This window comes from Cynocephalus volans, chromosome 12 (genome assembly GCF_027409185.1).
Source record: "Cynocephalus volans isolate mCynVol1 chromosome 12, mCynVol1.pri, whole genome shotgun sequence".
In the NCBI taxonomy this organism is placed as follows: Eukaryota; Metazoa; Chordata; class Mammalia; order Dermoptera; family Cynocephalidae; genus Cynocephalus; species Cynocephalus volans.
The window spans coordinates 4542617-4564564 of record NC_084471.1 but is presented as its reverse complement, the minus strand read 5'-3'; the positions used below and the strand labels follow the sequence as shown (position 1 = coordinate 4564564).

The window sequence follows — 21948 nt, the reverse complement described above, 5'->3', positions numbered from 1 at the left end:
TTTGTTTGGCCACAACATCCCCCGCTTTCACTTGTCACCTGGATTTTCTCTTGACTCCAGTCACCTTGCCCCTGATGCCTCCCTCGGGGCTCCGAGGCCGGGAGACAGGGGTCTGTGGGCCCAGCAGGTTCAGCTGGCCCCAGGGGTTTGAGAGGTGCCAGGCCACCTTCCCAGAGCTGCTTACACAGCACATCCCCCACGTCTAGCTCAGCTTCCAGCAGGGGAGGTGGGGAGCTGGGGGCAGCCTTGCCCAGCACCAGCTGTGTGGCCCTCAGGGTCAGGTGGCTGCTCTGGGCCTGTGTCCCTACATTAGTCTGCGAGGGCTTGCATAATATGCCACAGATTGGGTGGTATAAACAGTAGAGATTTATTTCTTTACAGTTCTGGAGGCCAAGAGTCCAAGATAAAGGTGTCAGCAGGGCTGGTTCTTTCTGAGACCTCTCTCCTTGGTTTACAGATGCCATCTTCTTCCTGTGTCCTCATGTGGTTGTCCTCTGTGCATGTCTGTGCCCTAATCTCTTCTTATAAGGACACTGGTCATGTTGGATTAAGGCCCACCCTAATGCTCTCATTTAACTTGTCTCTGTAAAGACCCGCTCTCCAAATATAGTCACATTCTGAGGTACTAGGGGTTGGAACTTCAACACATGAATTGGGTGTTGGGGACACAGTCCAGCCCATAACCATCCTGCCCTGTAACAGGTGGCTGTGAGGAGCCACTGAGCAGAGTGGTGTGGTCGCCCTGTAACCTCAAATGCCCCTTTTTATGGGGGGATATCTGGTCCATGCCTGTTCATCAGGCAGGGACTGTGTCTGACTTTGTTTACCAAGTTTGTCCCACTGCCGAGCAGTATCTGGCACAGAGTGGGCACCCGGTGACTGACTGTAGGGTGCATTGAACATGAGGGATTAGGGATCCTGCAGCAGCCCCAGTGGTCTGGTTCCCTCCGGCTCCTGCCCGCCCCCATCTAATCCTGGCCACTCAAGAAAAGAACATTCCTTGGGCACCTGCTTTGTGTCATGCGAGGGTGGAGAGCTGTCATTTGTGTCCGCAGGCCTCTTTTCTTTTGGGGTACTGCCTGCCCCATCCCAGGTGGTTCAGCCCACACTGCCAGTCCCAGTGCCCCCCCCAGCCCCTGCCCCAGCTGCCACCCTTAGCTCAAGTCTGGCACAGGACCAAGCAGGGCAATTAGAATCCCTCCACGAGATTTGTTACAGGGATGTGGCAAGAGAGGAGGTCTCTCTCTGGGGTCACAAGCGATAAGGATGGAGGTTCTGCCTCCGGAGGGAGGTGCAGAGATGAGAGGTCAGGAGGAAGCGCGAGGCAGATGCCCTGTGCGCTAGGAGAAACTTCAGCTGCTACGCTTGCCAGTTTCAAGAGCAAACAGGTTGTCTCCAGGCTTCTGTCATCTGTGACGGTTACACACAGCCAGGCCAAGGGCCTGAGGTGGTACTGGGGGGAGGGACACACATGAACAATCTGGGTCTTTCCTTGTTGGAGCACCCCAGCTGGGTGGGCAAGTAGAGTGGGGAGAGAGACAAGAACACGATCCACCCCAATGAAAACCATGGAAATGACGGCCCTGGTGATGGAAGCAGGAGGTGGCCGGTGCCTGGGACCGTTTCTGGCCAGGCTGGCCAAGGGGAGCTTCGTGGAGCTGGCAGCTTTGGGGCTGGGCCTGGCAGACTGTATAGTTAGAGAAGGGAAGGTCCTCCTGCGAGGATTTAGTCAGAGCTATGACCTGGAACAGGAAAGTAGAGCTTGTCATTGGGAAAAACACAAGTCCTGGGCGCTGATGGACAAACAGATAAGGCAAGACAGTCTGAAGAATTCAGGCGGGAGGAAGGGGGGGCTGGTGAGATCTCACAAATGTGACTCAGCCTCGGTCCCTGCCCAAAGGAGCTCCCATCCCAGGGAAGACAGTCCTGCCGACAGCTTGCCATCTGACCCGTGCTGCCCACTGAAGACCACAGAAGAGACCCCACGCTGTGCAGCACTGGCAGGTACACCAGCTCCTTCAGTCTGAAATCACTCGGTCCCCCATGGGGATTCTGCAGATGGGAAATTGAGCCTCAGAGAGGTACAGCCTCCTGCAGGGAGCTCACCCGAAATCTTGCCCCTGACCTAGGTCCATCAGGGCTATCCTGAAAGCCAGGGAATGCTGAAGGGAGGAGAGAGGGACCCCGAATCTTGACCCAGGGAGCTTCAGCGGTTCTTGAGCTGGGGACCCTTGAGACAGAGGTGGCGAGGGGGTCCAGTCCTGATTCATTGAGTTGGAGGTGCTTGTAGGACTTAAGTCAGTGGGACAGGGGCAGAGCACAGGGGCGGGGTGGGGTGGGGTGGGGAGGAGACACACATATGGCAGGCAGGAAGGGCAGGCTGAGCACAGAGGGCCAGCTGGGAGGGGAGGCAGAGAAGGCCCTCTCATTCTCTCCGTTCCTGGTCCCCTCTACCCTCCCGCCCCAACCCCCAGCAGCTATCTTCCTGGGTTGGACCTGGGTAGGGAGCTGACAGTGGGTCACCCAACTTAGGATAAGGGGCCTGGGTCCACTGAGCACCCTTCTGTGAGCTGGACAGCCCTTGGACCTGATGCCAAGGTGTGAGGCAGTTTTGTCCTGGAGGGTCCCAGCACCCAGGGGCAGGTGGGCTTAGGGTGGGTCCCCTCTACTGATGCGCTGCCCACAATGTAGTTCCTAAAGAGATGCAGGGGTGTGGGACAATAGTAGTGGGGGTTAAAGGTGAGATTGGAGGGGGGACAGCCCAGAGGCCCAGACCCCTGGGCATTGGGTTGGGGATACGGAGCACCCTGGACATGCTGGGGTCAGTCCCCGCTAGGTAGTGGGTGAGTGGAGGGAGTTCCTGCCCACCGGGGCGTGGGGCTCTGCTCTGGGCCGAGCAGTGGGGGTCAGACGAGAGGTATTTCCGCCCGGGATGGGGGTCGCCACTGGCGGTCAAGCCATCGATCCATCTCCAAACGGACAGGAGGTGCCAGTGCGGCCCCTAGCGGGCGTGCGGGCCGCGGGCGAGGTGACAGCTGCGCGCCTGTGCCCGTGCGCGCCTGTGCCCGTGGCGTCCGCCGTGACAGACGCGCGGGGCAGCGTGGCCGTGGCCGCAGCTGGCGGGCGGCTGCGCGTGCGCGTGGGTGCGGGCTGCGGGGACCCACGTGGGCCACCCAAACAAAGGCGGCGCCGCGTGACCGAGCTTCCTCTCGCGCGCCCCCGTCCGGGCGGGCGCGTCCCCGCGGGCCCCGGGCCGGGCGGCGCCGGGAGGGGCGGGGCGGGGCGGCGGCTGCGCAGGCCGGGCCGGGGGACGCGCAGACTCGCGGCGCGGGACACGAGCGCGCGACCTGGCTCCGCCGCCGCCGCCTCCGCGCTCGTGGCCGGGACCCGCGGGCCCGCGTCCTCCCGGCTCCCCGGCGCCGCTGGGCTCCCGGGCGGGCGGCAGGTGCAGCGCGGCCGGGCGGCTGGCGACGGGGGCACCGCGGCGGCGGGTGGATGAGAGTTGGCCCCGATCTCCGCGCAGGGTAAGCGGCGCGCGCGCGGACACCCACACGGACCTCGGCGGACACACGGTCACGCTCCGTCCCGGGCCGGCGGGCGGCGACCCGGCGCGCTCTGTCGCCCTCACCCGCCGCCTCCCGGGCCCGGCCCGGCGACCGTCCGTGCAGGGCCCCGCGCGGGCGCGCCCGGCTCACATGCCCCCGGGTCCCGCGCGGGCCAGGGCGCGCGTCACGGCCACCTCCCGCACGCGACACGGGCACAGACGGCCTCTGGTCGGGGTTCCACCGGGCTCTCCCGAGTACAGAAGGACGTCCCGGGGTCGCCGGGGGCCCCAGACTGGGGTCGGGGTCGCCGGGCCAGGGTTACCGAGGCTAGGCCGCTGGAGGGAGACTGGACCGGCCGAGGCGCGGGAATGTCCTACCGGTCAACTTCTTGATGGGACAGGAGAGGAGGAGGGCTTCCCCGGCCCCTGGGACGCCAGAGACGACCCCACCAAAAAGTTGTGCAGGCTCGACCCTCCTTGTACCCCCCTCTCTGCCCTGTCTCCTCTCCCTTTGTTTGGGACGTTTAGCTGCTAGGGCTCTGCTGGGGCAGACTGGCACCTCGGCTGGGGCCCAGGCGGGTGTGCCAGCGAGAAGGTGGGGTGTCGTGGGGCACCGCCCAGCCTGAGGCCCCCACCTGTTCAGAGCAGGACATGCGCCCCTGGTGGGCAGGTGCCCCTGTCCGTGCCTGTTGGTCCTGTGACAGAGGGAGAGCAGCCCCCCCAGGGCCAGAGTCCTGACTGTGACCCCCTCCCCCAGAAGCGAGGTCTACCCTTGGGGCTGTTGCCAACCGTACATTTCCAGAGGTAGGAAAGATTCAGTTTGGGGGAGACCTTTTACAGGATGGGTTCCCTTCTTGCCTTCCTTGTGTGGGTTTGGGAGGAAATTCAGAATTCTGAGCCTCTCCCACACACCAAAAAAGGAGGCTTCTGAGTCCCAGCCCCCCAAGCCCAGCCCAGCTCTGGGGCTTGCTTTAGGGCTGGACCTGGGAGGAGGGTCAGGGTCAGGGTTCTGTTGGGTCTGAAGTAGGGGGCAGTGGTTGAGAGGAATCTGAAAACTTGCCTTCCTCGTACACCTGCTCCGTGACCTTTGACAGGGCAGTGAGCCTCTCATGCCTCAGTTTCTTCACCAGTGAACAGGGAGGGGGGCAGATACGAGGATTAAATGAGGTGATGTAGGCTTCCTGCTAGCCCGGCACGCCCTGTGTCAGGGGTCAGAACAAGCTGGCGAGGCCAGTAGCACCCTTTGCCCACAGGCAGCTGTGACAGAGCCACAGAGCCCTGTGAAGAATCTTCTCTTGTTTACCTGCCATTGCCTACATGTGTCCCAGGCCCATTTGGGGACACCCAGTCTGGCCGGGTGAGTCCATTTCCCTGCCAAGTTCTGGGATGAAACCACATGACACAGTTGTTAGCTGGGACACCTGATCTGGGGCCTCAATAAACCTGCCCCTCCTTCCTGCCACAGACCGCTCTGACGACCCCTGCCTTGGCCTGGCGTTGACCCTTTTGCAGCACTTTGTGGCCCCAGAGGCCTCAAGCCCCACCCTCCAGACATGCTGGACTTGGGTTAGGGTTAGGGGATGTGGGCTTGGTCCTGGTGACTGGGGGGCCAGGGTGTCTTGTGGCCATCACCACTCCCTGCATCCCGCTCTGCCCGTCTTTCCTCTCAGCTGCCCTGGCTGATGGTGTCTGGAGTGTGGCTGTCCCAGTGTGGTCTGGCCTGGGGGACAGGCGGGGCCTATCTTCTTGCACACTGGAGAGCCATTTCCTGGAAACTGCATGGGAAAGTCTCGAAGTTGTGGTCTGTTTTGAGGCAGCCCAGGAGGCCTGTTTATTCTGTGTCTCCCTCCCAGGCAGGCGGAGGGCCCTTCACAAAGGAAGAACCAGGCGGTCTCTCTGTAGACCGCTGGCCTGTGGGGCCACTGCCTCGGCTCCCTCCTCTTATCTGTGGGGTCCAGCCTGGGTGTTGGGATGGCCCGGTTGCCAGCTTGGCACAGCTCGCTGTGACTTCTGCTTCCCTTGCTGTCCCTCGGCTCGTCCTTCACCAACTAGGAAAGGCGAGAGGAGTGTCGGACCTGGTTTTCCTGAATCACCATTTCTGCTGTACGATAGAACAGAATAGTGGTTCAGGCGCAATAAAAACAGTGTTATTAGATTCTAGTGACACACTATTGCCAGGGGAGGCTGCAGCGAGCAGCCTGGAGCCTGTTCTCTCTTTGTAGAGAGAGCTTCAGAGCATGGTACGGAGGTTACAGAAAGCCCAGCACCAGTGGACTCTACGTACCAGGAGAACCAAGGGCCCCTGATGGTCCCTGATGGCCCCATGGTGTGATCCGTGTCAATGGTTTATGCCATCCAGGTGTCCCCCTCCCTGGGGCCACACAGAGCTACCAGCTCCCCACGCTCTGCTGTTTGGGCATTTCCCTCCAGAAGCCAGGTATACCTGGCTTTGTGCGGGAATGGGGTTCCCGTGCTGGCTCTGGCCAGGGGCTCATTTCTGGGGGCTGCCCCCTCTTGGGGAGCTGGGCAGCTTTCCCTCACAGGGACCACTGGCCTCTCACCACTGTGTTTTTCCTCCCATGTGTGTCAGGGTCGGGTGGCTCCTGCTTAGTTGCCATGCTGGGGACTTACGGAGCATTTCCAGTGCACCTGTAGCGCGCGGCATGTGCTGGCTGGGAAGGAAGACATGGGACTAGCGTGTAGCCTGGTCGCCCTGTCCCTGAGTTTCCACCTCCTTCCCTGCAGGATGGGCCTGTGAGGCTGCTGCACGACCTTGTTGGGAGTAAAGGAGACGCTCTGTCAAAAGCCCGGTGCACGTTGCTGCCTGGTGGCAGCTGTTGACAGTGTTGGGGTGTGTGGCGGAGCAGCCCTGCACAGAAAGAAATTAATAATGAGTGGGGAGAGATAAGCCGTGGGCCGTGGAACGTGAGCCAGAGGCGGAACACAGGTGTGCTGGCCAGGAAGCGGCTTTTCTTTGCTCAGCCCAGAGATGGGAGTCTGCGGGCGAGACACCCACGGCCAGTGTGGCCGCCCACATGGAGCTTTGGACAGCCTTTGGTTCGGGCAACCTGCAGGCTGGCTGGTGGGGCTCTTTGGCACCACAGTGGAATTAGATATGCTTTTTCCTCCGCTCTTCGGTGTCATAGCCGTGGGCACCCTCGTTAGGTCTTTATTCTGGGAAAAACCCAGAAAACGCCACTTGCAAAGTGGGTAAAAGGTCAAGTCCTCAACAGTCAGATGCCGGCTGGTGGGCGTGGGAGGAGGCCTGGCTCTCTGAAGGTGAACCCAGGTGGGCCCCGGGTAGCCCATCCCCTGCTTGGAGCCTGTGACTCATGGAGAAATGTCATCTGTGAACTTGAGAACTTAAAGCCAGGTTGCTTCGACTTCTCATACAGACAGAGATGGAGGCAAAAAGTGAGGATTTCTCTAGTTAGAGAAAACTGTTCTTTTTGCCTCTGGTGTCTGTGTGTGGCCACACATAAGGCCTGGGCGGAGACATCAGGCTGGTAATTGACCACTAATGACAGCCCCTCCAAAGGCCATTGTTAAGACTGTTTGGCCCAGGGTTGTGATTATGTTTGAGCTCTGTGATTAAAGTCCCCTGCAATTACACAGGAAGACAGGAAGTATTGGCTTATCAACAAAAAATTAATAACAGTAATAGAAATCACTCAATCTACACACCAGACATTTCGCTGAATGTATTACACTAATTGTCTCACAAAGTCCACACAACATACGCCTTCGCTCCATCCTACAGATGAGGAAACCAAGGCAGAGAGAGTTGGTGCAGCGTGCCTAAGCCCCCTGGCAGCTCAGGAGAGGAGCTGGGATTTGAACTCGGGTTGTTTGGCTCCAAAGGCTGTGCATAACCGCCGCAGCTGTCTGCCTCCCTTATAGCCCTTTTGTAAAGTTCAGTCAAGTTTCTGGGGTGTTTTGTGGAAGAAATATCAGGGCTGGCCACCCCTCCCGGGAGGAGGAGTGTCTGGTGGGGAGCTGTCGGGAGTGCCCCAGCTCAGCGTCTGGGCCTTGGCGGGTGTTGGGTGGGCAGCTGTGGGTTGTCTAGGAGTGAGGGCTTCTGGGGTGCACCTGACCCCAGCTGCCGTGTGGCTGTCCTCTGTGGAGTGGTTCCGAGGAGGCGGAGCGTGGTGGCACTGGGAAACTAAAGCACTGTGCTCGGAGATTTGTTACCTGTCCCCTGGGAATGGAAGGGAAGAGTGGCCCCACCCAGAGCACCCGTGCCACCAAACTCAAGATAAGCTGTGGCGGGAGAAACCGAATGTGCTGATGCCTCTCAGGCCGCAGCGGTTAACAGGCTCTGGGGAGACAGCACGGCCACTCTTGGTCCAGTTCTCCCGTGATGGGGAGAAGGACCGCTGCTTCTACCCATCCCTTGTGGTCAGGGGCTGTCTGGGGGTGGCATGGGGGTCAGGGAAGCGGGAGCCCCTTCCCAGGACCTGCGGGCATGGAGTGCAGGTGTGGGGGTGTGCAGGAGCCCAGCCTGAGCCCCGCCGCCCTCCCCAACAGGGAAGTGAGCTCCCTTTCCCAGAGCTACCTCTTCTGTGACAGTGCCTGCAGCCAGTCCTGGGTGGCAGACCCCTGTGTCTGGCACCTCTCTGCTTCATGTGCCCCAGCCAAGGAGGCCTCCTGGGAGCTCCCCAGCCTGTCGCTCTCTGTCCCCTTTCCTACTCTTCTCTTCCTGCAGTGGCTGGGCTCCTCCTTTGCTGCTTATCATGCTTTTCTTCTAGAAGGTGGGCTCCCTGAAGCCCGGGGTCTCTCCTGTTCTTCGTCATTTCCCTCATTTCCAGAGCAGCCTTGGGTGACCTGGAGTGGCATCACATGGATGCCTTGCTCTGCCCCTACTGGTCACTGTGCAGCTTGGACTAAGGGGCCAGTGGCTTCAGGTCCTGAGACCCTGGCTCAGGGCATCTGCCGGCAGCTGGGCTGGGCCATGGGGTGCGCAGGGCCAGGCCCCTCTGACTGCTCCCCAGGGAGGGGGCAAGGCTGTGAGTCAGAAAGTTTGCTCTTTTCAAAGATCCTTATTGTGTGTAATTCACATACCATACATCCCACCCATTTAAAGTGTGCAGTTCACCAACTTCTAGTATATTCACAGAGCTGTGCGACCATCACCACAGTCTAACTTTAGAACGTTAGACACTCCAAAAAGAAACCCCGGACCCTGTAGCAGTCAGTCTCTGTCCCTTTTTCCCCTGCCCTGGCTGCTTCCAGTCTCTGTGGATTTGCCTCTTCTGCACATTTCATATAGATAGGGTCACACCCACGTGGCCTTTTGTGTTAGCTTTCCTCAGCATGCATGGATTTCATCTGTGCTGCAGTGTGGTGACAGAGTTGTGTTTGCTGCCCCTTTTGAAGTGTGGCACCTCCTCCCTGTGCTGAGTGGCTGTGGGCCTCCTTTCTCACCCTTCCTGGTGGGCTGGCTTTGCCTCCCTGGGCACAGGGCCCTGTGTACCTTCTGCTGGTGCGCTGTCCAGCACCCTTCACCCTTACCAGACGGTGCACCCCCCTCGCGCAGGACCCCATGAGCCAGTTCACATTTCTCACCTCACGTTCGTACTTACCATCTGTGTGAGCTGCTCTCAGGTTGCCTCCTCCAGGAAGCCTTCCTGGGTTTCCCCCTCCTGGGGTGGGGGTCTGTTGGCCCCCTGCCCCGTGCTGATCACCCATGTGTGGTTGTCGGGGCCCTGCTTTTATCTCATGCCTGGAGTCACTGGGGACAGTGTCTGGCAGGTGCATGCGGGATGAGTAGCTACAGATGAGAGGCGGGACGGGGTGGGTCCCATGGGGCGCTCACAGACTGCCCCAGAGTTTGTCTCCCAGCCCGCTCTTTCTGTTTCATGACTGTACTTCCATTATTGTATGTCTCAGGGCTTTTGCCACCATCTCGTTACTCTCTGTGTCCTCTGGGACGTCTCAGGGCTGGCCTTGGTCCTGCATGCTCAGGCAGAGCACATGAGGGGGCCTGGAGTTTATGCCCACCCTGCACTGGGCGGTGTGCTGGTTTTTTGTTTTTAATAGACTGTATTTTTTTGAACAGTTTTAGATTTACAGAAAAACTGTAAAACCCGTAAACCCAGTTCCCATATACAGATAATACAGAGAGTTCCCATAATACAGCTCCCCACCCCCAAACACTCATAATTTGTCCCATTATTAATGTCTTATATTGGTATGGTACATTTGTTGCAGTTCATGAACTAAAACTGATGCATTGTTATTAACCAAAGCTCACAGTTTGTTCAGATTTCCTTAGTTATTACCTAATAATCTTTTTCTGTCCCAGTGCTGCATCCAGAATCCCACATGACATTTAGTTGTCATCTCTCCTTAGGCTCCTCTTGGCTGTGACAGTTTCTCAGACTTTTCTTATTCTTAATGACCCCGGCGGTCTCGAGGAATGTTAGGAATATTGTAGGATCCCCCTCCACTGGAATTTGTTTGGACAATTGGAATTCCTCTATTGGAATTTGGGTGTTTTTCTTATGTCTGGACTGGGGTCATGGGTTTGGGGTAGAGACCCCAGAGGTGCAGGTCCTCCTTGTCACATCGCATCGGGGTGCGTCCTGTCAACATCACTCACCACTCTTGGTGATGACCTTGGTCACCTGGCTAAGGTGTATGTCAGGCATCTCTGCTGTGCGGTGACTCTATTTCCTCCCTTCTGTGCCGTGGTCTTTGGAAGGAAGTCGCTCTGCACGGCCCATGCTTAGGGGTGGGAGTTTGCTCTGCCTCCTGGAGTGGGGAATAGCTCCATCAGTTATTTGGAGTTCTTCTGCACAGGAGATTTGTCTCTTCTCCCTGTGTATTAGCTGATCACTTATTTATATCGGCATGGATTCGTGGGTGCTTGTTTTATACTCTGGGCTATGACACAGCGTGACATTGTCTTGTGGCTCAGTTGTTCCAGCTTTGGCCAATGGGCCCTTTCCACACACCATCCTGGGGGTGATGTGAGCACTTCCTTTCTGCTCCTACAAGATGCTCCAGGCTCATCCTTTGCGTTCCCTGCCCAGCCCTGGCATCAGCCACTTCCCCAGCAGCCCAGGTTCCTCCTATGGGACAGTGTATCAGACCAAGATCTGCCTGTGAGCGTGCTGGTTGCTGCTGGGGTGTCATTGCTTCTGGGCCCTCTCGGCTGACAGAGCGAGGAAACACAGGCATGAATGCTGACCCACGTGTGTCTACACGGCTGTCAGTATGTCTACATGTAACCCCCGTGTCTGCATTATGTGACACGTGAGTTCACACTGATGATGGTTTCTAATCTGGTCACCCCATGGATCATTCTCGTCTCTTCCCCTTGCTGATCCATACATGTCCATTCCCACTGCCTGCCATGCATCTATTCGATTGTTCAATTCCAGTGTGCAGGGACAGTGGCCCTGCAGTTGTCACCCTGCCTCTCGGGCAGTGGCGTCATCGCCCTGAGTGCTGCGTGCACAAGCAGCCCTTCTGTGGCACACAGCAGCCACATGCCCTGCAGAGGCTGGGCAGGGGTGCCACCTCCATCAAATGGTTCTGTGACTTGGAGGGAGAGGAAAAGAAGAGACGGCTGTAGGAGGACCGGGGACTTCCCTGCTGTGCTCAGTCATCCCGGCAGCGGGAAGGGCACAGACTCGGGCATCCCTTTGAAATCTGAAAGCGGGGCTGACTTTGAACACATTCTGGTGGTCCGGCCTTGTCAGGCACGGGAGGAGAAAGGCCGCCATGGGACGCCTTGGAGCTCAGACGCATCTTGACTCAGATCCTGGCCTGGTCTTTCTCTTCTCTGCCTCTGAACTGAGCACCTTAGCAGGGGGCAGCCTTTGAAATGTTCTGCAGAGCAGCGAAGGTGCACCTCTTGCCTTTCGGTAAATGTCATCCATGCTAGGAATGCTTACGGAGTCTGTGTGGCTCAGGCCCTCAGGAGAAGTTCTGGAAAAAGACAGAACCGGCTCTGCCCGCACACCCACCTGTGGGTTCAGCTGTCCCTGTGCAGGGTGCTGTGTGTCTGATCTTGTGTCTCATCTCTGCTGGGCATCCAGCAACGCTGAGAGGTGCCAATGCCCACAGGGAGCCTATGGTTGGAGGGGGACCAGGTGGGAAGGTAGAGACAGGCCGGGGCTGTGGGACAGGGAGGTGCCTGACCTGGGGGTGGCAGGTCGAGGAAGGCTCCATGGTGGGGGGGGCGGGCACAGGACCTTGTTTGCAGGACCCAGGATGGGGAGGGGCCTGGCTGGGCAAGACCTCAGCGACCATGCCTGCCCTCTCAGGGATAGGGTTCAGGCTGTTGTGGGGGGCCCATGAAGTCAGCTTGTTAAAGGTCAGCTTCTGTCCAAGGCTCCTAGAGACCCACTGGCGTGTGCCTGCAGCTCTTCAGGAAACAGCATGGGGGCTCAGGCCACATGTCGGGGTGTGGGTGACATGTGACTCCCTATGCACCTCCTGCTGCATCTCCTGCAGGCCCTCAGTTCCCTACTGTGGGTCTGGTATCTCCCACGACCCCCACATTTCTCCAGTCCTGTGGGGTGTGTCCAAGGAAGCTGGTGGAGCTGGCTGGGAGCTGACAAGGAGCAGGAACTGGCCAACTCACCCAGCCTGGGCCCCAGAGCAGAGTCTCTGGCAGTGGGCTGCACTGGGCTGGGTGCTGCTGTTCTGTCCTGCGTGGCCCTTCTTGGGAGTGAAGCTTAGGGGCAGGTCTGCTCACACTGCAGGGGCCAGGCAGCTGTGGTCCTGTTGCCTGGGTCTCCCTATTTACCCTGGATCCCCCCACCCCCTGCCATCGCATGCCCCCATCCCCTGTCCTATCTGGGCCACATTGGTTTCCTCCTGCTTTCTGGGCTGAAATTTTGGGCCTGCCCTATCCTGTGCTATGAGGCATTTGCAGGGTGATGCTGGCCTGGGGATGCTCTGTCCTCTTTGGTTGCAGAGCCCTGGCATAACTGGAATCATCGTGGGTTCCCAGCTTCCCAGGGCGGCTGCCTGGTGACTGCTGCTGGGGCATGTGGAGGGGGAGCCCCTGCCTGTCTGCTGGGAGAGCTGCACCAGTGAACCTGGCTTGACCAGCCAGGGCCAGTATGGTCTGTGGTCCTCCTGCGCTATAGCCAAGGGGGAGGAAACCGAGGCCCTGCTGCTCCGAGGGCACGTGGGATCCAGATCCACAGAGACGGGAAGATGCCTCCCAGCCTTGGCCCCTGGGGTGGGAAGTTTGGCATTTAAAACTCGGAAGCAACTGGAGATGTTAAAAACACACACTTGCAAACCTTCAATGTCAAAATCCAGACTGTCACACTCTGGGAGAACCAGACCGTGACTGACTGCCCGGGAGCTGCCACAGAGCAGGGGCCGTGTGTTTTCTTGTCCCTTCTGCTCCCGGTCGTTCTGTTTTACATGGAATTCTGAGGTAGTTTGGCCCCTGCCCTGGAGGAGCTCAGCCTGGGTACCATTGGATCCACTGAGTCCCTGCTGGGTTGTGATGCGCCAGTGGCAGGGGAAGGGCCCCTGAGCCAGGGAGGAAGGTGATCTTGTGTCTCTGGCCGCTGCTGCGAAGGCAGTGAGGTGCGTGCATCATTTCTCAAGTCCTCAGCGGGAGAAGTGAAACTGCCAGGTCTAATGCGTGGGGGCGGGGAGAGGCGGGGCCGAGGCACAGTCACATGTTACCCCCCAGCAGTGGGCCAGACAGGCTGCCAGGGACCAGCGGGTGGGCTGGGTGGGGGGTCAGCGATGGCACGTCACAGGGCCCTGTCCTGTCCTCTGGTGCTGGAAGAGCAGTGAGCAGGCATGCTCAGCAGATCTCGGATCAGGAAGGAAGGTGACGTGGTGTCGTTTAACAGCCACTGCTGAAGGATGTGGAAGATGTGTGAATCACTTCAGAAGTATTCCATCAGAAAGTCACAACAGGGTGTGAGCCTGTAAGAGAGCGAGGGGGGGAGTGCAGAGCCCACGGAGCTGGACCTGGAGATAGAAGTTACAGGAGTGGAGGGTGCTAGCGGTCACGGCTGGTCCTTAGAGTCCCCTGCCCGGGTTGGAGGCGCACTGTGCAGTAGCTGCCGCCGCCGAGCCTGTCTGGGGGAGAGGAAGTGAGCTGGGGCTGTGAGGCGACCAGGGGTCTGGGGTGGGGCTGCTGGAGGACGGTGCTGAGGATGGGGAGGGAAGGCACCGAGGGGGCCTTCCTGCCCCTGCCTGCTCGCCTGGGACTGCCTGAGGGGCACGCCTATGCTGGGAGCCTCACCCACCGCACAGGATCGGTGGCAAAAGCCCTGGGGGGTGAGGAGGTCAGGGCCTGGTGGGTGGAGCCGAGGGGGTGGCAGTGGGTGGCGATGAGTTGGGAACCACCAGGTTGTGGTGGGCAGGTCACAGTGGGCCCAAGCCGACATGTCGAACTGTGACTCTGCTGGAGGAATGGGGTGCCGGGAGGGAGGCAGGGAGCCCAGGCTGCATAGTCCTGGTGAGTGCCCAGCAGGGGAGGAGCCTGTGTGCCAACGGGTGGCAGAGCCAAGGTCAGCTGGCACTTCCGTTCCTGGTCTGTCTGTCCATTGTTCATTGTCCTGTTGGGTGAGAAGCGCCCCGAGGGCAAAGGCGCAGGGCCTTAGGCTTCCTAGGGGCTGATGTCGCCCTGTGTTCACAGGGTGGGGGGGAGTAAGCCCAGCTGGCACTCAGGAGGACCCCAGGGGCAGGGCCCTGTTCATCCTGATGTCTGCAGGGTGGGCCAGGAGGGTATGGAGGCAGGAGAAGGGGAACCGTGGCCTCTAACCAACCACTGTCTAAGCCTTCAGAAGCCCCCGCTCCTGACCTCTGGTGGGACTTAGGCTGCCACTGTGTTTGGAGCATTTGTGCTCTGAAAGTGCCCTGGGGGGAGGCCTGGGTGGCAGGCGCACTCGGAGTGGCCTTTCCTCTGTCCTCCTTTTGGGCCTGCGCCAGGTGCCCCCACCCCCTCCCCCTGCCTTCTGCTACCCTCTGTGAGGTCCTTAGGTTTCCTCAAGCTCCACGTCACCAGGGGCCAGGCCTTGGCCATCCCACAAGGAGTAGGGAAAGCACGGGAACATTGGGCTTGCACAGGGCTGGGCAGAGCCTGGCGTGCTCGAGTGGCTGGAGCCAAAGCCCTTCTTCACACCAGGTCCTGTGGGGCCTGGGGCTGGTGACCCAGCCTCTCCCAGCCTCCCGTCTCCTCCCCTCCAGAGTGACGCGTTGAGGGCAGGGTTCTCACGAGCATTTGACATGCCTTGTGTAAAGTGCTGATCCTGTCGTGACCACAGCTAGTGGCCGTCGTGCTGGGCAGAGGGCTGGGGACACAGCAGCTGCTTAGGCAGTGCCCATCAGTGGCGGCACCGGGTGGAGGGGCGCTGCTGGGTGGAGCATGACCCTCCCAGACCTTGTCCGGGTGTCCTTGTCCCTCCAGTCACTGCTGTCTTCCTGAGAGCCCTGGAGCCTCGTTAAAGGAAGCAAGTCCTGGATGTGCGGGAGCCCTGGACGTGGGGGGAGCCCTGGGTGTGGGGGTAGTTCTGGATGTGGGGGAGCCCTGGACTTGTGGGGAGCCATGGATGTGGGGGAGCCCTGGATGTGGGGGGAGCGCTGGATGTTGGGGAGCCCTGGATGTGTGGGGAGCCATGGATGTGGGGGAACCCTGGACGCGTAGGGAGCCATGGATGTGGGGGGGAGCCCTGAATGTGGGGGAGCCCTGGATGTGGGGGGAGCCCTGGGTCTTGGGGACTTTGCTTCACGTGGCCCAAGGGTGGACAGTGTGGTGGGGGCTGGGCTGGTTGGGGACTCTGGGAGGGCTGCACGGGTGGTTCTGCTGTCTGCACACCTGCTGGGGCCTGGGGATATGCGGGGGTGGCTTCTTGGCCCACAGTGACCCCGGAAGGGGCCACATCATCCACACTTTGCAGATGAGTAGGTTGGCATCTGTGAGGTCCCAGCTTGGTTGTCAGCAGGGCCCACATCCTTGTTGTCATCCCCGGCCTACTCTTTTTGGTATATTTAAGTAGCTTAAAAGATGGATGCTGCCCTTCTTGCACTTACCGACTCGTGGGCTTCGTGGGGTGGGCCCTTAACTCTTCTCACCCGGCCTGCTCCTCAGGTTTCTAGGTGGCCCACCCCACCCACTCAGTGTGTGCACCCCTGGGGCCGCCCCAGCAGCCTGGCCGCTTCCGCCGCCCTCTGCCTCTCAGAGAGGCCTCCCGGAAGCACCCTTTCTACGGCTGCACATGGTCAGATTCCCCACCCAAGACCCTCCACCAGCTCCTCCCCCAGGATCCCCCGTTCTCCCTCCCCCATGACCCTTGTGGCCAGCTGGCACATGACACCTGTGCCGATGGGGGAGACCCATTGTCTCTGTTAATTTCCTGGATGTCCTTGAAGAATGGGTTACACCCCCTGGTAAGACTGACCCAGAGAGGGGAGGCGCCTTCCCCGAGGCCACACAGCAAGAGAGCCGTGAGGCCAGGCAATTCCACAGCCCCGTGACGTCCCACCCGCTGCTGACTTGGGAGGCTGGAGACCTGCACCTCGTGTCTACACTATACACTGGGCAGCCTGAATGGGCTCATCTGCTGGGAGTCTGGCTGTGGCGTCTCTGATGGGCTACGCTGCCCTTGGCCATGATTCTTCCTGGTGGGAGGGGTTGATCGAGAAGTCAGGAGAAGGTAGAGGGTGGGTAGGGGGAGCGGTGTCTCAATGCCTTTCCACCTGCTGTCTTGTGTCTAACTGACTGACCAACCCAACGAGGCTCCCACCCCTCCCCTGTCCCCAGCCTGTGGCTGAGGGGCTGGCGGGGCCATCAAGGTCACCACAACATGTCTGAGGAGAACCGGTTGATGCCAGTCACCCCAGTCCAAGTCCTGTGCAGGGCCACAAGGGCTGGGGCCAGGTGGTGCAGCAGGTGGGGTGCAGTCACTGCAGAGCCGTGTTCCCCAGGCTGCCGGGGGAATGGGGCTGACTTCCACTGCCCCCGCCCCAGCTGGCTTAATTGACAAATAAGCATGGTTCCTCCAAGTCAGGCAAGTGTGTATTTTGTAATAATTGACTACTTAATTGTATGATTAGACATCGTGAAGTGAGCTGCTTGCATGAGTCATGATGAGAAGGCTACACGGAGCTGCGCTCTGCACTCGCCTGTGCACGGCTGGGACGGCTTTGTTCGGTGTCCCTCCTGAGTGTGTCACCGTGCAGGCTGCATCTGGCCACGGAGGAGCCACAGTCTTCCCCACCTGCAGGAGCAGGATTCCCGTCCCGAGAATCTGTGAATTCTGTGGCTCAGGTTCACAGGCACCAGTCCTGTGACTGGTGCAAGAAAACGCTTGTGTCAAGCGGGCTTCTGGGCCGGACTCACAGCCCGCTCTTGCAGGACGCGGCCGGCGTCATGGAGGGCAGGCCCGGCCTCCTGCCTTGCTGCTCGGTCTTCTGCAGAGAGACGCGGACTCCGTGTGTCGAGCTGAGAGAATGTGGGCAATGAAAAGAGCCTCTTATGACCCATTTATAAAGTATTGCAGAATCACTTACATGAATATTTTGTCCTAAATTCTGTATAATTAGAAGATAAAAACCCCACTCCGGGATTATTTTTGTTCACCAACATAACCTAAATTAGAATTCTCTCCATGTGGGTTTTCAAGAAAGAAAGCATTTGAACCAAAACATAAAGGAGTTGATTTCATCTGCACTGCTCTCAGACGCTTGAGAGTGACGCGCTTGCTTGAGGAGCAGACACCTTCTGTCGTCTGGTTGATGATCAGACCTCCCAGCGTGAGGCCTGCAAGTCTACGCAGCTGGATGAGGAAAAGTGGCTTGTTGCAAACGCTCCTCACGCCTCTTACCTGCTGGGCTGCCACACGGAGGGCAGTTGATGAATCCCAGGCAGTGCCCGCTGAGGAGGTGCCAGTGGCGGGCGGGCAGAGGTGGCCCATGTTGCCTGGTATGGCTGCCTTTCTAGCAGGGAGTGTGGCACTGGGCAGCCTTTTAAGAGGGGAGACTTGCGGCCTGAATTCTTTTCTTCCTTTTTTCATGTTTTGGACCTTGGTGCTTAGGATGGGATAAACCGTCGTCTGTGGGTCACAATATGCTGCCGTCACTGGTCAGTGTGTGGCCCTCTTCTGTCCATTTGTTTAGCTATTTTTCATGGGCACCCTTGAGCTCACCATCAGAACAAAAGCCAGGGCCTTGGTGACACCCACCGTCAAACCAGACCTGTCCCAGCCAACCCCCGCCCCAGAGCTCCAGCTCCCCATGTCCTGTGTTCTCCTTTCCGGGGGCCACCTTCTCTGGCCCAATGCCACACTGCTTTACCTTCTGCAGCCGCCCCCACGGGACCTGACACCTGCCCGGTGGACCCCTCCTCTGGCTCCTCGTCTGTAGAAGGACTGGTGGAAGTGGCCTGGGCAGACTGGGCGGGGCGGGAGATGATACAGAACATTCTAGGCTAGGGCAGCTGTGAAAGCATAGGTCTGAGGGATCGGGATTCTTGGGGCGTGACAGGCATGGCGAGAGGCTGGTGGCTGGATGAGAGCCGGGGCAGAGGAAAGGGCATTCCCCGTGGATGGCAGGGACCTAGTGTGGGGGGATTAACCCCAGAGAGGGCGGGAGTTTGGGGAAGTTTCAGGTGCAGAGCTGTCCAGGAGGTAAAGCAGAGCTTGGACTCAGGAGAGTTGGTTCAAGCAGGGGACAGGAGGTCTGGGCTGCAGGTGGAGGCTGGGGTGTCCTAGGAGGGAAGGGGAAGGTTGGCCCTGAACTCCAGGGGCGTAAGGGGCAGCACAGGGGGGCCAAGTGGGAAAGGTCCTGCCTTGCACTCCTGCCAGCACTGATTTGTCATCTGTGGTCTGCTGTGTCCACAGCTGGCAGCAGTCTGTTTCTGCTGCTTGAAGTAAAGTGCTAAGTCAACACAGTGTTTATTGTAGCCCCTCCTGTAGACAGCATGGTCCAGCCGTGAGGCAGAGCAGTGGGGGAGCAGGCATCTGGAACCCCTCCCAGCACAGGCCTGCAGGCCGGAGAAGTGCCCCCTGGTCTAGAGACACTCGGGGCCTGGCAGTGCGGCGGGGGCAGGTCTTGCAAGAATATTTCCTGACGCCATTGGGTAGGGCTCAGAAGTGGACTGTAGATAGCAGCCGAGTGACACAAGACTTGTAGGAGAACCTATTGCAACAGACCTCACCACTTCTGGTTTCTGGAGTAATCTAAGAGGTAATGTGGGGGAAATTGGCCGTCAGGACAGGTTTTTAATTTGTCTGCTTTTGGAGGCAGTGCCTCTTCTGACTTTGGTTTCTGGTTGTAAATCTCCTGTTAATGCCACAGGTAGGGTCCCTCACCCATGGGGCCCTCAGCCTGTAGCCCCTGGGCCTCGCTGTGCTTCTGGAAAGGTGAGGCAATGTCCCAATGTTCTGGGCCCGTGGTCAGTAGGGGCACCAGGGAAAAGAGGAAAACAGGCTCCTGTCCAGGCAGGTCAGCCCTCAGCGAGAGTCGGCCCTGGGCAGTGCCACAGGAAGCCCCTTTTCCTGCCCCGACACCCCCGACCCCTCCCAGGCCCCCTCCCAGCCACCAGGGGAACAGGTTTTCCGGCTCGCCTCCTCGAATCATCAGGGCACCCTACAGCCTGTCAGGGGTTGAGACACGAACACAGAGAACCACGAAACCCAGTCTCACGGGCAGCTGACCACCATCTGCCAGGAGCAGGGATGAGCCACATCTCGTCCAGGCCACACAGTTACTCCTATGCCCTCTCCCTTCCTTGGCCAGGTAGGCTGAGGCAGTGGGCGTAGGACAGGACTGGGAGCCAGCTGGGGACTTGCAGAGGGTGGCAGGGGGTCTGCTGTCCTGCTGGGGGCGCCCAGCCAGGCCCGCACGCTCTGCTTGCTGAAGTGTTGACCCAGCGTGTCAGGATGGACTCACTTTCTTGAAATTCACTTTTGGACATGTTGTGGGAGTCATCTGTGCTGCGTTCCAGGTCAGCGCCATGACGGGTGGTCAGGGGCCCCCTGACTGTGCAGTTTCCCTCTGCTGCTTCTGCCTGGGTTAACCAGAAGGACCCAGGCCAGCTGGGCCCAGCCTGTGCCCGTGAGGAGGGACCCTGGCTCTGGCTCGTGAGCTCCAAGACTTCGAGTCTTACCTGGTTAAACTGCGTTTATGAGGCTGATAGCCATCATTTCCACGGGTGTAATCATCGCCAGGATGACAGAAGTCACAGTGGCCACAGGACCGAGTGAAACTTGGAGCTGCCCTGCTCAGCTGGGGCCTCCGTGTGTGGAGGGCAGTGCCTCCCGGGCGCGGTGGGTGTTTGTGCCTGGCAAGGGCTTTAGGTGGTCTTCCTCTTCCAGTGGAACCAGCTGACGGAATTTTGTTTCATTTTGGAATCTGGAGATTGGGTCCTAAAGGCAGCCTTCCTTTGTCATCTTGGGACCTTTTTCTGCCAGCCTGTTCGTCTGGTTAAGCCAGGTCTCCACGCCTGCTTTCGATGAGTCCTGCCCTCCCCTGGGAAGCCTCGGCCTGGCCTTTGGGCCCGGTTGCTGGCAGGGTGGCAGAGAGGTTCCGGCGGGAGCAGGAGGAAGAGGTTTGCTTTGCTGCTGGGGCCTCGCCAGCAGCCGGGCACGGTCCTGGAGCTGGCACAGCCAGCTCTTGCTCAGCAGCCTGTGGCGGTTCTGGCAGAAGGCGGGCTGCACGGCAAGGCACTTTAAGGAGTTTGTTTTCGTTGAATGTTTGAGAGGTTGGGTTTTCCTGAAGAGAAAATGATCTGAAGCCTCCAGGCCTGTGGGAATGAGATGATGTGGTGAGTTGGGATCTTATTTGGATCCAGAGGAACTTCAAGTGACATAGTCTCTCCCTCTGTCTTTCTCTCTCTCTCTCTAAGTTTCAGATGATTTTCTGGTGTGGTTTTAATTAGGACATAAACAAGTGCAGCTTTATTTGCAGATTACTATTTTGGGGGCAAGTTTGTATGTAATGTCAGGTTTTGAATGTTTTCACCATTATGTGTTCATAGAACTTGCCTTTGGATGCAGTAAAGATGGCACGTTCTGGTTAGTTGTGTTTTTTAGTCCATTTGGGTTTGGCAGTGGTGGCCTTTTTACAGTGAAACTTTGATGAAAATTGTAGCAAGGTGGTTGGGAGTCAGGGAATACGGCTATTGGATGGAGGGAGAGAGGGATGGAGTTGTCATTTTGTGCACTGACTTTCCTTGCCTGAGGACTCTAGTTATGGAAGGTATAGGACATTGTTCAGCATGGGTCCCTGCCCAGAATCCTTTAGCTTCTTTCTCTCCTGCTGTTTAAGAAATGCAGTGCTGGTTGTTGGTTTGATTTGCTGAGATTTGCTGGCTGCTGGATCCTGGGCTCAACGTTGCTTCCAGGTATTGGGTTCTGGTCAGTAGAGATGCACAGGTATGTCTGGGGCAGCAGCCCTCAACTGTAGTGGGGTACGGTGGGGAGACCCCGTGGTCAGACGGCCCATGGTGCAGCTCTGAGCTCTTCAAGGGCAGGTTTACCTGATATCGGAAACAGGAGCTGCTGCTGAAAGTCAAGTCCTCAAACCTGTGTGGGCAGAGAAGGGGAGGACTGAGCAGGTCTTGTCCATGTGGCGCCCTTATCAGCTACGTGGCCAGTTCCAGGCCGGAACTGAAAGAAAAGGAGCGGATGGGGCCGCAGCCATGAACGAGGGCAGGTGTGTATGGGAAAAGGTGGACGCTAGAGACAGGGGTCGCTGCCTCTCTGGAAGGCCCAGCGGGGAGGGCTGGGGGTGTGAGCTCAGCCAGGGGCTCCTGGGGTGCCTACCAGCCCAGCGCCTTGCAGCCCCCCTGCAGGAAGCCAGGGTGTTGGGTGGGGTGGGGTCCCAGGGAACGGCCTGTCTGAGGTGTGAGGTTAGATCAGGATGTCCTGAGACCATGAGAGAGCCCCTAACACACAAGAAGTAGATTTTTGGAATCTGTGTCAATGGATGGGTGGGGTGGGGGTCCAGATATTTCTGCTGTGGAGCTGCCTGGGGCGTGGGTAGGGCCTGTGTCTGTTAGTTGCATTATTAATTATGTAACACGTAGAGGGCTATTGGCTTTTCAAACCGTGAGTTGTTATTTTCATAGTTGTGCTTCTGGATGTTAGGTTTTTTAAAGAATTAAAATTAGTGCAAAATTAACTAGTTGCTATGGTTCAAATGTTTGTATCCTCCAAAGCTCACGTTGAGGCTCAATCCCCAAAAGGTGGGGCCTTTAAGAGGCAATTGGATCATCAGGATTCTGCCCTCATGCATGGATTATGGGTTAATGGATTAATGGGTTATCAGGGGAGTAGACTGGTGGCTTTCTAAGGAGAGGAAGAAAGCACCTTCGCACACTCAGCCCTCTCGCCATGTGATCCCCATGTGATCACTCTCGCCATGTGATCCTCGGGACTCTGCAGAGAGTCCCCACCAGGAAGAAGGCCCTTACC

The 21948-nt window shown here is 58.5% G+C and overlaps 1 protein-coding gene across 1 annotated transcript in view; it reads left to right on the top strand.

The window, feature by feature from the left end:
- Positions 1–3441: 3441 nt before the first annotated feature.
- The window catches only part of GRAMD4 (GRAM domain containing 4), an 89418-nt gene continuing 70911 nt past the window's right edge, over positions 3442–21948 (top strand). Inside the window, exon 1 of the mRNA XM_063075120.1 lies at positions 3442–3524. Coding sequence (XP_062931190.1) covers positions 3496–3524 — 29 coding nt within the window. The 5' untranslated portion in view covers positions 3442–3495. The remainder of the gene's footprint in view (positions 3525–21948) is intronic.